This window comes from Bactrocera neohumeralis, unplaced genomic scaffold (genome assembly GCF_024586455.1).
Source record: "Bactrocera neohumeralis isolate Rockhampton unplaced genomic scaffold, APGP_CSIRO_Bneo_wtdbg2-racon-allhic-juicebox.fasta_v2 cluster11, whole genome shotgun sequence".
NCBI classification, from domain to species: Eukaryota; Metazoa; Arthropoda; class Insecta; order Diptera; family Tephritidae; genus Bactrocera; species Bactrocera neohumeralis.
Genome location: NW_026089624.1, coordinates 14,415,863 through 14,433,063, shown reverse-complemented (window position 1 = coordinate 14,433,063; position 17,201 = coordinate 14,415,863). Strand labels below are relative to the sequence as shown.

At 37.2% G+C, this 17,201-nt stretch overlaps 2 protein-coding genes and 1 pseudogene across 2 annotated transcripts; 1 reads left to right on the top strand and 2 right to left on the bottom strand.

The window, feature by feature from the left end:
- Positions 1-5,967: 5,967 nt before the first annotated feature.
- Positions 5,968-7,228, top strand: LOC126766011 (uncharacterized; annotated as a pseudogene).
- Positions 7,229-7,494: 266 nt separating this feature from the next.
- Positions 7,495-8,445, bottom strand: LOC126766010 (uncharacterized). Its single transcript, XM_050483726.1, has 4 exons — positions 8,247-8,445; positions 7,999-8,185; positions 7,831-7,948; positions 7,495-7,664 (listed from the first exon to the last, which is right to left on the bottom strand). The coding sequence occupies exons 1-4, from the start codon at positions 8,443-8,445 to the stop codon at positions 7,521-7,523; spliced, it is 648 nt and encodes a 215-aa protein (XP_050339683.1). The 3' UTR covers positions 7,495-7,520.
- Positions 8,446-12,282: 3,837 nt separating this feature from the next.
- Positions 12,283-15,956, bottom strand: LOC126766009 (uncharacterized). The gene is made up of 3 exons (XM_050483725.1): positions 15,528-15,956; positions 13,989-14,940; positions 12,283-13,118 (listed from the first exon to the last, which is right to left on the bottom strand). The coding sequence occupies exons 1-3, from the start codon at positions 15,954-15,956 to the stop codon at positions 12,283-12,285; spliced, it is 2,217 nt and encodes a 738-aa protein (XP_050339682.1).
- Between the last annotated feature and the right edge of the window lie 1,245 nt (positions 15,957-17,201).

Sequence of the window (17,201 nt, the reverse complement as noted above, 5' to 3'; positions counted from 1 at the left end):
TATTTGATGTATGTAGCTAAAACCACAAGTTGAAGAGATAGTCTAGCTTTAAATTTTTAATGGATCTGTTTTTCAAGATCAAATCTGCTTCGCGGGCAAGCTTACATTTTAGCATTTACTTTATTAATAGGCTGGTGGTATAATATTCATCGACTGATTACTGAGCCAGTCATGATCCATTCACTGTATATTTGGTTGCAGTTCTATTCTACCATTCCCAATATTTAGCAATTGTACGCAAATTAATTCCCGCGACAAGGGAATTTTGCTGTCGCTATGTCATTGGGAGTAAAACAAATTATAAAACGTCGCTCGGGGCGCTCCCCCCCACTCCACAGATCGCAATTGTTTTAGTCCCGGTGCAGTCGTCAAAAAGACTACACGTGCTTGTCGTCGAAAGGGTTACGCGCGACGCTCAATGCGACATACCCTCGTTCAGACTCATAGTAGTTCTTCGGCCATCATTCATTATTATTGAATTAACCGTTAATCGACCTTTGGATCAAAAATGATACATTTCGATGTTTGTAGTACCGTAACTTGTGGAAAGAAAAAAGTTAGATACCGTCTTCTTTGTGACTTTGTTTATTTTCGCATTGTCGCTATTTTAAGCCATATTTTGAAAAAATTTTGCAAGTAGGCCATGAGAGATTCAAAAATTTCATAATTCGAGCTATGTATCAATTTTGATACATATAGCATTTCAAACGTTTTTTGCTGCGGTGCACGTCATTTGCGACGCTATTTTTGATATTTGTGTTGTGTTTTATTAGGTGAAGTGCTTCTTTTTTGAATATTAAGTTATTTTGTTAAATACTTGTACGCGTTCGAAAAAATGGCTCGTCCACGGTTCTTGACGTTTGAAGAAATGGTGAATGAGGTACTGGATGAGAGTGAAGAAGATGGAGATGCTTCCGATCCTGATACTGAAATTGAAAGTAGTTCGTCTGAAAGCTGTTTATCTGAACCGGATGACATTATTGTCAGTAGTTCAGTTGATGATCCATTGTATAATGCAAAAGATGGTACTACTTGGCGTAGCGAGCCTTACGCCACTGGTCGGTTGGGGAGAGAAAATGTTATCAATTTGCGCCCAGGTTGGTAACAATTGTTTACCAAATTGTTGTAGAATTATGATAATTGGTTTTTAGGTGTAACAAGATTTGCATAAAGCCGGGTAAATAACATTCGGGATTCATTTCTGCTACTTTTTCCATCTTCACTATCAAAAATTATAGTTGAAAATTCGAACCACTACGGAAAGTATTTACATGGATCCAACCACCTAGAAATTGACGAGGAATTATTTAATGCCTACTTAGGCATATTATTACTGGCCGGTGTGTATAAGTAAGTATTGGAATAGAAGAGCTTTAAAAAAAATTTAAATGCTTCTTACTATATATTTATCAGATCCAAAAATGAAACTTTGCATGATTTGTTTGAGGAATACTGTGGACGCCCTATATTTCGGTCAATAATGTCTGGGAGAACATTTTTATATATCCACAAAATCATTCGTTTTGATGATGTGCTCACCCGATGTGGCCAAAGAAATGATGACAAATTCGCACCAATCAGAAACCTTTGGGAAAAGTGGTCTGATCAGCTTCCTATATTCTACAATCCTAATGATTGCGTTACTGTGGATGAACAATTACAATATTCCATCGAAACCCGAGAGATACGGTTTGAAATTTTGGCTACTTGTTGATTCACGCACGTGCTATGTTTGGAAAATACAACCATAATTGGGGAAAGGCGTAATCGGAAACACTGAGAGGAATCAAGTAGAACGAGTCGTTCTGGATTTAGTTGATGGGTTGAAAGGACATAATGTCACCATGGACAACTTTTTTTCATCTCACAGCCTTGGCCAAAAATTATTACAAAAGCAAATGACAACGGTTGGAACTATGCGCAAAAATAAAAGGTCTATTCCTCCAAAGCTACTGAATTGCAAGAAAGTTCCACGATATGAATCAACTTTTGCTTTCACTCCTGATACCACTCTCGTTTCGTATATCAATCATAAGAACAAATGTACAGTTGTTATGAGCACATTGCATCACGCACCTAATATTGAGAATGAGTCGAAAAAGTTGCCCGAAATCATCTCTTTTTATAACTCAACGAAGGGAGGTGTGGACACGGTTGACAAAATGTTGAGTTGTTACTCTTGCAAACGTAAAAATAATCGTTGGACTATGGCGGTATTTTCCAACATAATCGATATTTCTGCTTTGAATTCGTATATTTTGATCCGAATTGGAAGCAAACTCAAAAGCACACAAAACGTAAATGTTTCCTGCAAGAGTTAGCATTTTCATTGGCAAAGCCCTATATGGAAAAACGAAAAAAAGGCCCAAGGAACGAATTATCTTTGGCGCTGCTTTCCAAACTGTCATCCCAGAATATTACTGACACTAGTGATAATGATGCTGACCCATCAAAAAAAATACAAAAGAATGATAAGTCTTCGAAAAAAAACCGCGCAAGGTGTCAAAAATGCTATCATTCTGGAGAACATAAAAATAAGTGGACATCGTCATTCTGCTTCTTATGTAAAAAGCCGTGCTGCAACGGCAGACATGCCAAAAATATTTGCATAGATTGCATTCATAACACATAAACATGTAATTATTTTAATTATATTTGTCTGAAATTTATCAATAAAAGTAAATGAATTAAAACTTTAAAGTAATAACTACTTTTTTCCTATGAACTGTAGTATGTATCAAAATTAATACATAGCTGGAATTATGAAGTTTTTTTAAAGCTCGATCTACGGTTAAGTTTGGATTTTTTAAATAAAATGAGTCGTGGACGGTTATCACAAAGTGCAATACTCGAGGAATTACTAAAAGAAGACGATGCAGAAAGTGACCACATCATTGCAGAGGAACCTCTATATGCTGAGGAATCAAACTCCTCGGACTCAGAAGAGGATGATTTGCCACTTTCAGAAATAAATAGCTGCTTTACAGGGCGCGATAAAGAAACGAAGTGGCAAAAATCTAACGATAACACAGTGAGGCGTCAAGTTCAAAATATTCTAACGGAAGATGCGGGTATTCGTAGGAATGGTGTGGGTGTGACGACATTTACGCAAGCTTGGAGTTTATTCATTTCAGAGAATATTATTGAACAAGTTGTTAGACATACGAACGAATTTATTCAAAAGAAAGTATCATCGTATAACAGAATACGTGACTGCAAACCGACAGATGCTTTGGAGATCCGAGCACTTTTCGGATTATTGTATATAGCGGTTTCCTTGAAGACATCACACGCCAATTTAGAACATTTATATGCAAGTGATGGGACAGGTATACCTATTTTTCCTACTAATATGTCAGTGAAAAGAGTGAAATTTCTACTGAATTTATTGCGGTTTGATGATGCTACTAAGCGACAAGCACGTCGTACTTTAGACAAAGCTGCGCCAATAAGAGAAGTTTTAGATATGTTTACAAAAAACTGTCATATTCAGTGGGAGAGAATGTAGTAATCGATGAGATGATGGTTGGCTTTCGAGGAAAATGTCCTTTCCGACAGTACATGAAATCAAAGCCCGATAAATACGGAATCAAACTTTATCCACTAGTAGATGCTGCTACGTTTTACGTCCTAAATATTGAACTTTATGCTGGCAAGCAGCCTGAAGGCCCATATCAGGTGAGTAATGCTGCGTCAGACGTCGTAAAGAGGCTAATTACACCAATTTCTGGCACTTGGTATACCAGTGTGCCGCTGACAAACGATTTGGCCAAGGATCATAAGATTTCTGTTGTGGGTACCATCTGCAAAAACGAAAAAGAAATACCTCCTTGCTTTATAGATAAAAAGCAACCTGAATATTCAAGTCAATTTGGATTTTCAGATACAGCAACTCTCGTATCTTAAAAATCTTATGCCTAAAAAGAAAACATATGTAGTTCTTATACATATCATCACTTCATTGTGCTGCAGAAATTGATGAAAGTACAAATAAAAAGCGCAAACCCAGCATAGTTACTTTTTACAATAAAACAAAGGGCGGTGTCGATGAAGTTGACAAAAAAGTAAAAATGTATTCGGTTTTAAGGAAGAATAATAGATGGCCATTGACACTATTCTTTCGTCTTTAGGATATTGCAGGAATAAATAGTATGGTAATATTGAAGGCAAATAATATGACTTTACGGAAAAGGTTAATGTATTTACGGACATTAGGCACTGAATTGACAAAAGAATACGTCCTAAGAAGATCAACATAATAGGCCTTCCAAGAAAACTAAAAAGAAACATAAGGGAGCATTTGAATATGGAGGTTGGTGCTGCTGATACAGGAGCAGTTAGTTCTGGCACATCCAGAGGAAGCTGTAAAATATGTCCAGCCAAAAAGAGGAGGCAATGAAAAACGCAATGTATGAAATGTATGAAAAATATTTGCAGAAGTCATACAACATTTATTTGCAATCAATGTTATATGGACAAAGAAACTGATTCTGATGAAAACTAAACCAAAGTTAATTCATTTTTATTCTTATTTTGTATTTTTTGTTATTAGACTAGGTATATATGCATACTAGTCCAAGATATGTGAAAGGGTTTTGTATCAGCGTTTGAAAAACTACGCTACTTTCGTAGCATTTCATTTTACTCTTGCTACCGCTCTCACTTTGTCGGGAGCCACAGCATAGCCTTAGCATAACAATGTAAAGTATGTGCTCTACTCTGCTCCGAGTTTTGTTAGGTAAAAACTATAGCTGGAGCGGAGCAAAAATTAAATTCTGCGCTATGCTCTGGCGAAGCGGGAGCGGTAGCACAGCAGAGCTAATGAAAATTTTCATGTGCTACAGCTCCCGCGTGTGTTTGTTGTTTTTTTTTCTTTTTTGTTATTTTCTGTCATAATATTTGTATTAATTGAATAATTCAAACAAAAAAATGTTATGCAAATCATTTTGGCACTTGTTGCGTCAAGTGACTTTATAAATCTAAAATCAAATATTTTAAGAAATGTATTAATAAAGTGAATGAGATAATATTTGAATAAATTATAATTTTTTTTTATTATGTAAAATATTTATCATTTTTATATTACCAAAAACATCATCTATTCCAAATGTATTAAAATACTCAATTACTATGAATTTTCGAAATTAATTTTAACTACATATACTTTCTCCCTTTTTATATACGCCAGAGCATAGCGCAGAATTTAATTTTTTGCTCCCGCTCCAGCTATAGTTTTGTACCTAACAAAACTCGGAGCAGAGTAGAGCACATACTTTACATTGTTATGCTAGGCCAATGCTGTGGCTCCCGACAAAGTGAGAGCGGTAGCGATAGCATAGCAATAATTTTAGAAATTTTGCTGCTACGGAGTAGTAAATGAGAACCCTGTTTTGTATTAATAATTTTTGTTTTGATCCAAAGAATATTTGAGTTGTGTTAATTAGTTTAATAATTGTTTTTTTTTTTAATAATTTTAATTACTTTTTTTGACAAAATAGACTTTAAGGACAATGATAATATATCTAAGTACAAATAAATAAATAATTAGTGCTTTAAGCTTAGTACGCAGCTCTCAAGAAACGTAAAAACTTCATATAAAAAAAAACGCTTAAGAAACGATCAATAAACTTTCCTGCAATAAATTTATTTGTGCTAGTACGCAGCTCTCAAGAAATCTAATACTAATTTTTGATACTTTTTTTCAGTAAAATGTGAATATGGCAAACCTGGTTTTGCGAAGAAACATCAAATCAACAATTGTTTCTTGAAGGAAATTCGAAGTAATCGTCAAATTCATCCTAAAGGTTGGTACGCAGCTCTGAAGTAATTGCTCAAGAAAAAAAATTATTTCTCAAGTAATTTTGACAGCTGGTTACGCATTGTGAATGATTTACATTAGAAGAACAAGAGAAAATAAACAAAGAAAATAAACTTAGGAGTGTAAGCACAAACGACAAGGGAAGATTCATGTCCGATTTCGAAGCCTTGCGCAACTCACCAAATTTATTCCTTGAAAACTTTCGCATGCCACCACAAGTTTTTGATGAACTTTGTGAGATGGTGGAGCCGCACCTACTTCCGAAACGCAACACCAGTCCAAAAGATTTTATTCCAATTAAAACCAAATTGGCAGTGGTACTGGAGTATGTTCTAAACATTTTTGCCAAAGTGTCTTTTATAACCGTGTTATATTTTTTTGAAAATTATTCATACAGATCCTAGCCTCGGGGGATTTGCAACGCCACTTAGCTTCTTGCTATCGTTTAAGCAAACAACATTTTGGACAGATCGTAAACGACGTTTGTGAAGCATTATGTGCCGTACTGAAAAATTAAGTGCCCGATTGGACGGAACAAAATTTGCTAGAAATAGCTAATGGTTTTGAAAACCAATGGAATTTTCCTAATTGTGTTGGCGCCATTGACGGAAAACATATTAATATAAAAGCACCTCCAAAAAGTGGAAGTATATTTTATAACTACAAAGTAAGATCACATTATATGCTTCGATTGTACTAAAAAGTAATACAAATTTTAAACTTTTTAGTTTATAGGGGTTTCATTCAATTGTGTTGCTGGCTACCTGTGATGCGAACTATAAATTTACTTATTTGGATATAGGTGCTTATGGGAGCGAAGGCGACTCTCATATTATGAGAAATTCTAAGTTTGGGACCAGAATTCTGAACGATACCTGTCCATTTCCTCCTGACAGAGTAATTAATCAAAAAAAATTGCCGCATTTCATTGTGGGAGACGACGCCTTTCCTTTGTGTAAGCGCTTAATTAAACCTTTTGGCGCCACACAACTCTCGGTAGAGCAAAAGATTTTTAACTACAGGATAAGTAGAGCTAGGCGGTGCATTGAAAAAGCTTTCGGCATTTTAAATGCAAGATGGCTTTGCCTTAGAAACTTTGTATTTTGCAAGCCCGAACGAGCGCAAGTTATTGTTTCGGCATGTTGCCTATTGCATAATTTCCTTACAAATAAGTGTCGCCGAACGTATACTTCGAATGCGTTTTCTGGCTTTGAAGATAGCACTGGAAATTGGATAGCAGGAGAATGGGAAGTGTTGCTACAACAAGAACACACTCGAAATGAATTCATCGTAACCACTTACCGCGGAAGAACTTCAGATTACGGCAAATATATTCGAAAAATATTAACAGACTATGTTAATTCTTCTAATGGATCTGTTCCTTGGCAAAACAATGCAACTTTTGTTTAAATATGTATTACATTATTATTCTTATATAAATAGAAAACATCAAGACTATAGGCTTTTAGTTTTCATTTCATTACAAAGTTTTTATTACGAGTATTAATATAAATAGTTATTTTCTTTTTAGTACAAAATTTTTATTATTAATATAAATGGTTACAAAAAATGTTATTCATCGTTGCTTCTGTTTTTATTTTTATTTTCTTCAACCTTTTTCAGTAGCATTAGATTTATGGAAAGACACATGTCGTCGCCAACAGATCGAGGCAGTTAACAACCAATCAAAACTAGAAAGAGCTTATGCGTAAGGGGAGCTGCGTGTGGTATTTGAGCGACTTTCCAACATTTCCTCTTGCTTCATGAGTATGTTATCAAACCGACTCCACGCTTGATTTTTGCTGGGAGAGGTTAATCGCCGTCTTCGTTTCGTGGGTGTTGGGTTCTGAAATATAAAACAACACAATTGTAAAAAAAAATAATCTCAACATATATGGCTTTAAAATAGAAAATAAATTACAAATAAATAAAATTCCTATAATTAGGCCTATATTCAAAATTTCTTCATATATACAAGTATAATATGTACATATATGTATATATGTACTCACATAATCGTATGAGTGCTGTGAGTCGGTTGCACATGTTTGTGACACATTAGAATCCTCGCCGATATGTATTGGTGATGCATGCGAATCTTCTCCGAAAGATACTGGAGTTGTGAAAGTCCTACAGAAAAAATTAATTGTTTGGCGAGCGTTCGAATTATGCAGACTTACTTCCGTTTGTGGGAAACATTCATCAAAAATGACATTTCCTCCGCAAGCTCCCAATCAACGTTTTCTGAAAAGGATGGAGTTTCCAAAACTTCCCCACCATCGCTGCCACTTTTGTTCTTATTAGCTACCCTAGCATGGTAGCGATAGCTTTCGCGCATACTAATCCACGCTGATTTGCACTCATCCACTAAAACATAAATTTTATTAGAAACAACAAAATACTGAATACAAAACATAAATTAACTCACCACTTTTTTCAAGGGCATTGCTTATGTGGAGCCAGGATTGATTTACTGCATTCTTATTGCAATGCAATGTGTTGCTAATATCCCAGATCCTGGGCCACTCCTTAACGCAATTCACAAGTTGGCGCTTCTCTAACGTTGTGAAATTCAGCATGCGATTTTTGCGTTTCAGTGAGCCATCATTTTTTAAATTTGCATCCATTTTTTTAAATTTTAAAACAATATAAATATTATAAACTTCACTTTATTCGTACGCAAATGTCACTTTCCTTCAAGAAACATTTGTTGATTTGATGTTTCTTCGCAAAACCAGTTTTGCCATATTCACATTTTACTGAAAAAAAGTATTAAAAATTAGTACTAGATTTGTTGAGAGCTGCGTACTAGCCCAAATAAATTTATCGCAGGAAAGTTTCTTGACCGTTTCTTAAGCGTTTTTTTATATGAAGTTTTTACGTTTCTTGAGAGCTGCGTACTAAGCTTAAATTAGTTGAAATCATTATTATGAAGTATATTCCAGTTTGAAATGTTGTATAAAACCTACCAATCATCAACAATATTTCTTAAATCTCAATGAAAATATTTGTGTTACCATACACATGCACACATACATATTACGCACAAAGTTTGTTTTCTTTGTTTATTCTCTCTTGCTCTTCTAATGTAGATCATTCACAATGCGTAAACAACTGTCAAAATTACTTGAGAAATAATGTATTTTTTTCTTGAGCAATTACTTGAGAGCTGCGTACCAACCTTTATTTCTTTCGCCCGCTCCCGTTACAAATGACCGCGCGACCGCTTGAAGGTTAAAGTTAAAGCTTTAGCTGAAGTGTAAGCATCAGCTTGATTGAATCCAGAACAAAGAAAGAGTTAATTACAATATTAGCTGTTACAGCATATTTCAGCAGAGCGTTAAGCGTTCTGTTTTCTTTACAATTGTTATTGTTATGCCTTCTTGTGAGGGCGAGCGATACTGTTTTGATAAGAATGGATTATAAGTGATTTCATGAAATTGCGTATTTTCGATTGGTTTGGGAATTTGGCGAGATTTTTTTCATTTTAGTATTAAGTAAGTTATGAAAAGTATTTCCAAGATTAAAATTGTGCACCAAAAAAATGAATGGACTGTGATGTTCTTGTTCCGTTCTGTTAAAATATTTATATTATTTAATTTTAACAGTTTATTAGTTATTTCAATATATTCTAAAATTTCAAAATTATTTATATGGTTATTTTTAAGATAATTCCAAATTTGTATTTCAATGTTTTCATAAGTTTGATTATTTATGACAGTTTAATTTTCAAATGTTATTAAATATCTTTCATTCAATGTCTGATTGTCTACAATATCACTCCTGGTTGAATTTTTCCAATTTGCAAGCTCTTTTCTTTTAATTTATTACATTTTCCTTGTTTTTTATTTAAAATTTCTGACAAACATGTGCTTATTTTATTTAGTTTACAATAGGTTCTGTTTTACTATAAGCTTACCATCTAATTGAGCTATGGTTCTTACATCATAGCACTTACATGTTAGTTCTATTTTAGGGTATTTTATATAAATTATATTTATGTCACCTTTTTGGGCTATTTTAAATTTAGAAATGTCCATTAAATCTGTTATGGTCATTATACCGTATTGGTAATATGTTACATTTTTAAGTTCATCAAAATGTAAAATTGTTGGATTTAAAATTCCACTTTTAGTAAAAGTTATTGCATTTATTAAATTTTGCAGTTCATGTATAACATATTGATTTCGTTTTCTTTTAATTTTCTTGTTTGGGGTATCACCTTTAATGTTAGTTACTGTGTCAGTTAATTCTGTTATTATTTTAAAAATTTCTGAATTTGCTGTGAATTGTTTATTGTTATTTATCACTAGTTCGTTTAATTTTTCATTGATTTTTTATAAAGTCATCATGGTCTGGTGTTCCAGCTATCCATTTCCATAATGTTCCTAGCTCGTTTATTCCTCTTTTGTGTCTAGTATCTGTTTTTCGTAATTGTCCTAACAAAGTCTCTATAAGTTTTATTTCTGGTTGCCCTTCTAAATTTTTTATATCAAATACATCATTTTTGTTAACTTCTTTTAAGTTATTGTACCTCATTTTACCATAATAATAATTTTTATCTGATATTATTTCTCTTCAAAATATGTTAAATTAGTTGCATGAAACACTTCCCCATAGTCATTATATAAACCTACATTTCCGTCCTGTATGAATGCGTAATTTTCTCTCGTAAAGTCCCTATTATTGTCATCATTTTCTGAAAAAGTAAATAAGTATTCATTTATAACTTTATATTATCGTTGCGCACTATTCTATTTCTCTGATTAATTTTAACCTTATTTCCTAAATCCTCTTTTACAACTTGTTTTTTATATCTGGTATTCAGCTTATTTCTTATCCTATTATTTTTTCATAAATTATTTCTCCAGGGTGAAATGGGAAGTTTGCATTATTGCCTGAATACATTTAAGCAATTTATTCTTTTACATGTGTTTGAAGCTCAGTTAATTCTTCGAAATTATTTTCATGGGTAATATTGAAATTATTTATTTTGAAAATATTAGTACCTCCTTTTTTGGGGTATATTTTTTCATTTTATTGTCGGCATTAGCTTCGACTGGCATCCTAGGATTTTCTTGTCCCAAGTAGTTTAAATTTTGTATTTTTATATATACATATATATATAATTTTTTTTATATAATATTGCCGTAAAATCTTCGGCTGGCAATGTAGAACTTGTTTGTTCCACAATTTTAATATTTCTTTAATTTTTACCGATACTTTTCTCGGCTCGTTTTTTGGAAGCTTCTTGTTCCTTAGTTTTGTTTTCAAAATAAATGTTCATACTTCTGTTTTCGTTTTCCATGTTATTCTTTACTCTATAATTATTTTTCCCATTGGACACATCGATAAGTGCCTCAATCTTTTTAAGGAAATTGTATCCCAAAAGGAGATCCGATTCTAATCCCTCTATTTCATAGAAGATTTCTTCGACTCCAAATATGGTTATTATGTGGTAAAATTTGATAATGAAATAGCCATTCACGGTTTTAACGCGTTTGTAATTGCTAATTCGTTTTTATTATTGTAAACCCCAGGCATAATGTAGCACGAGGTTGCTCCCGTATCGACTAGAGCTTTTATGTATTCAATTTGAAGTCATGTAGTTCTTCGCCTAAAAAATGGATCTCATTCATAATATTAATTCTTTGACTTTTCTCTTGCGGGCGAAAGCTACTATGCCGCTTTACACCATGTGCTTCCTGATTTTGACCCCTATTAACCTGAACGTTTGCATTCGTTTGTATAGGTTTTATATCTACATAAGTATATACATACATAAAAATGAATCGCCAAACTGTATCTACGCTCATTACTTTCATACGACTGAACCAAATTTGATAATTTTTTTTTAAATGTTCGTTGAAGTTCAAGGATGGTTTTTACGAAATAATTCGAATAATTGCCGGAAAACCCCTAAACAGCCCTTTTCTTTTTCCCATACAAACGAATGAATGTTTGTTTGTTAGTAACGCTAAGAGAACGGCTGAACCAATCTTGATAAAATTCTCAGAGTTTGTTCGTTGTGGATCATGGAAGGTTTAGAAATAAAAGTACCTTATACTTTTCATGAAGAAAAGTCGGAAAATTGGATAATTCCAAACAGTTGTAAACATTAAGTTAATTATAAGTTGTCTGAAGCACCCATTGTATAATAGAAATGAATTGTATGTATATGAAGTACCCGGTGACCTGTCAAAAAACAAGATCCGGTAACCATTTTGTCAATGAAACATTCGACATTCATTTTTTGCAAGTCGGAAAAACAAAACGTGTTCTTAATAAATCTCAGGTGTGGGGTTGTATCCACAGCCATCCAAAGAAATAATTAAAGAAAATGAGATCAAGTAAGGGCAACAAAGCCGCAAATACAAATATTACTGCCCGAATCGGTGCTCCCAAACACCTCGGAAAATCGTTTTCCTTCATTATTGGCTCCTACGAAATTCTTATCGTTGTCGCTACGAATCCTTCCTGGCATACCGCGACGATTGATGAGGTGCATGCATCTGTCGAAAGATCGGCAGCAAGCGAGTGAGATCATGATTTGGTGCTAGGATGATAGGTCGCGTGGTATCATACGGAAGCCAGCTGGCAGCATCTATACGTCCGCTAACACGCATAACACCTTCCGTGTCGATAAACGGGGAGAGTGTGTATAACTCAGACCCCTTCTCTACATTTCCGCCTTCTTTCAATTGATTAATCTCAAGTGAGTACGAGGCAGATTGGGCAAGGCGGCATAGGAAAATTCCGGCTACTTTTAATTCCTCGGCGTTCAGGCACCCTTCCACTTTTTTGTGACGACACAAATCCATAAATCGGATGACCCAAGCGACCGTTCGCTTTAGCTTAGTTAAACTTGAAAATCTTGTCATGTCTATAACACATGACGGCGCGGCTAGCATTACAAATTTCGGGCGAAGCTCTTCACACTCTTCTAACAGATCAGGGATTCCTTCAGACGTAGGCCAGGCTACTTCTTCTTCCGTTAAAAATGACGGCCCATTTAGCCATCGCGAAGTTGGATGACTATCGAATGTCGTACTTGGTCTTGTTGCCTCATCAGCAACGTTCTTCTCTGACGGTATCCAACGCCAGTCGTTAGCGTCGGTAGCGGCGAGAATTTCTGCGACACGATGTGCTACGAATGGTTTGTAGCGACGAGTTCCCGATCCAATCCAACTCAGAACAGTTTTGGAATCGCTCCACATCAAGCGTTTTTTGATTGCAACTGAATGATATCTGAATGATCTCTGACGATAGTCTCTAGCAGTCGTGTTCCTAAGACGGCTGCCTGCAATTCAAGGCGTGGAATAGTCATTGGTTTTAGTGAAGCACACCTCGTTTTGGCACATACGAGTACGACGCAAACTTTGTTATCTGTATACGTTACTCTCCAGTAGGCTACGGTTGCAAATACATCTTCACTAGCATCTACGAAGATGTGAAGTTGCACTTCGGCAGGTGGTCCACGCGCAAATAAGTGACGAGGGACCCGAAAATTCAATAAGACGATATGACGGCGCCACTTGTCCCACTCTTGACATATAGGTTCAGGCAGAGGCTCATCCCACCGCAATTCGTAACGCCACGATTCGCGCACCAACAATTTTGCGTTGACCATAAATTTGGATAAAAATCCAAGCGGGTCAAATACTGACATGACTATGCTTAGTAGCTCTCTTTTCGACGGTCGTTTGTGTAACTAAATACATCGCTACTTGGTTGCCAATACATTCCAAGCTTGCGTTCTACTGCTAATGTGACTAGGCTATTTGTCAGTTGTTCCGGTTTATAACCATTTAGGGCGATTTTGGCTTCTAGGGAATTTGAGGAAAAGTTGCGTAGTTCAAACCCGGCATTCTTGTGAATACGTCTGACTTCATTGGCTACTTTAATGGCTTCTTTAACGTTGTCGAAACTATCCACCCTTTAGCAGGTAACTGTTTAGTGAACCACCGTTGACGACGGCGCCGGCATCAAACACTAGGCGCAGTTTACCGGGCTTATGGACATTCATCACACCGAAGTGTGGAAGGTACCACGTTCTTGGACATGTAATTGTAACTTCTTCTGGGCGCAATTTTCTGGCATAGTTTTTATTTACGTAATCCCGAATAATAGCACGATACTCTCGGGCAAATCTCGTCTCGCCTCATCTTACGCTTGATTCCGACCAGTCTTCTCTCGGCCATGGAGTAGCTGTCGGGGAGCTGAACACTATCTCGTTTCCACAGGAGACCGGCTTGGAAACGTCCGTTAATCTTCGTGACCGTGGACTCGAGTATCTGGCGCGCTCTTTTATCATCGTCAGGCTCGACGAGTGGTGCTGGACGTACACCGAAGCTCTCGATACTTGAGTAATCGGCCACCATATCATGCAGATATTTATCTTCCGAGACGGACATATGCAAACACGACGTCTTCGCTTGACTGAAGTTATCAGTCGGCCCGAAGACGACCCAACCTAATTTAGTATGTGCGGCATAAGGACCCTTATATCGTAGGGTTTCGATCTTACTAGGAATTCCCAAGTGGCTGTGGTCTAATCCCATAAGCAACTTGTGAACGGCGTTGTCGTACGTTTGAATCGACAACCTTTTCAAACGAGCTTCATCTACGTCAGCTTTCTGCAAACTTTGTATCGGAAGTTGTAAATCCTGGATGCCGTAGACATGATGCAACTTATATTTCTGGCCTGAACTGGAACCACTAATCTCGATGTCGACGATAGTTGCATTATCAGTAGCAGCTCTTCCACCCAGCCACTGTAGGGATACTCGGCTTTGATGACCCTTTACTCCGAGCTGCTCAATCAAAGAAGAATCGGCCATAGTTATCGATGATCCTTCAACCAGTGGAGCGAAGGTTTTAATTCGAGCTTTGTGACTGTGCACTGTAACTGGAACTATTCTAAACAACACTTTTTGTTTATTCATACCACTGTCTGTACAACTGAGTACTGCATCGGCTGTGGTTGGTCCAGGTGGAATCTCAACCCTTTGTAGCTTTGACATGTTCCTCGGTGGCTCGTGTAACAGTTTGTTATGTATTCTTTGACAACCGTTCATTCTGCATGTTTTCCGTCGGCGACAATCTCTTGTGGTATGACCACCCTGAAGACAAGAGAAACATAAGCGAAGGAGCTTGGCTTTACTCCATCTGTCACGGATGCTTAGCGACTTGAACGTGTCACAATCGAAGCTGTGGTGTCCAACATGGCACAGTGGACATAGGATTTCTCTGGCGTTGTTGGGGGTTTGAAGAAGAACGCGTCGCTTTGGTTCGCTCGAATGAGTGCGTCCACTATCTTGTACTGTACATATTAGAACGGCTACTCCACTAAGCCAGGTACTGAAATCTTTAATTGTGGGATATGGCTGTATCATCAATGAGGCTTTTGCCCACTCGAGTTTCTTGCTCATTGGTAGTTTTCCCACAAGCTCCTCCAATAACGTTGGGTTACACAAGTGCTGCTGACCATTTACTGATTGTAGGAACACGGCTAGATTTTTTACTTTGACTGAGAAAGGAATCATTTTGTCGATGGCAGATTCTGATATGTATGGCATCTCACGTAGTTGGCGAAGCTGACATTTGATAAGTAGTTCTGGACGGCCGAATCGAAACCACAGAGAGTGCATAACGGCAGGAACGTTACCCGGATGGATTAGGAGTGAGTGCACTGTCTCTCTAGCCTCACGTTAACAAATGGCTGCGACTCTAATGAAGTTGAAGGCATAGTACCTATGGAGGTGGCGGTGGCTGTGAAGATCGGCGATGTAGTACCTTCATAAGGGCACTGAGTATACGTATGCGTGGCGGCTGTATACGCTGACGTGAACGGCATAGAAATGTTCGAACTATTCTGCGAGTTCGTTGTTGTCTGCGTTAAGACTGCTATCGGTTGTGTAGCGGTATCTACAACGGGATCCACTGAGGTCGCAATGGAATTTGACCTTGATCCGTCCTCTACTTGTATCGTGGACTTCAGAAGTTTACACTGGCGTTCACTTTCCTTCAACTTTACCTGGGTACCTCGCAGTTGGTTACTCAGAGCATTGATTTGCTTTTGCATGGCAACGAGCATTGGTTGCTGACTTTTTACTGTAACTTTAGTTGAGTTTTCCATTGTTATAATACGGCGGCTTGAAGGAAAATGTTACAGAAATATATGATCGGCACTTTGGCAATATTAACGTTGTAATGTTAGCGATGAATAGCGGGATGGCGTCCCGTTTGGCGACGTGGCGACTAGGATTTTGGCGGCGAATAGCGGGATGGCTTCCCGGTGGCAATATAATTCCTATGACGATGGCGACTAATTAGCGGGAAGATGTCCCATTTGGCGATGTAAAAACGTTATGACGTTGGCGGAGAATTGCGGGATGGCTTCCCGTTTGGCGACGTAACGGCTACGACGTTGGCGACAAATAGCGGGATGGCGTCCCGTATGGCAACTCATCGGCTATGACGTTGACCGAGAGGATTTGCGTCATGGCTTCCCGTTTGGCGACGTAACGGCTACGACGTTGGCGGCAAATAGCGGGATGGTGTCCCGTTTGACAACGTATCGGCTATGACGATGACGGAGAGTTGCGGGATGGCTTCCCGTTTGGCGACGTAACGGCTACGACGTTGGCGGCAAATAGTGGGATGGCTTCCCGTTTGGTGACGTAACGGTTACGACGTAACGGCAAATAGCGGGATGGCGTCCCGTTGGCAATATAACAGCTATGACGTTGGCGACGGATAGCGGGATGGTGTCCCGTTTGGCGATAGACACGTTAACAAATTGTGTCACGATGCCGGCTCGTAAGTGATCAGTTATCCCATAAAGCTTTATAATGTAAATTATGTACATATATACTCCACTGGCACGGGAGTTCGGCTATGCAAGAATTGGCTGTTTGCATTCAATTTGGCGGCAGTATAAAATGATGCATAGTCTTGCGTGATAAAGATATTGCTAAATACAGATCCGGCGATATGAAGACCATGTGAAATAAAGATCGCATATAAAGACTGCGAAATAAAGATCGCAAATAGAGGTTGCGAAATAAAGCTCGCAGTATAGACCAATGCGAAAGATCTGCGAAATAAAGATTTCTCAATTCCGTTGGCTGGCTAATTTAATTGTGTTCAAACCCATGTATGCCCACATACATTTCGTGCATGTGCACGTGCATACGATGACAAACAAGAACAACATTTTATTTCTATAAAGAAAAGGTTATTACAAATATTCAATGATCTGCAAGATCAACTTACCGCAGTGTCTCAGCCTATCTCTTCGGCGTTCGGAAATTGAGTGAATTATAATCGGAGTTCCAACAGTATGGACACCGAAAACGAACGTCGGGAATAAAGGACACTG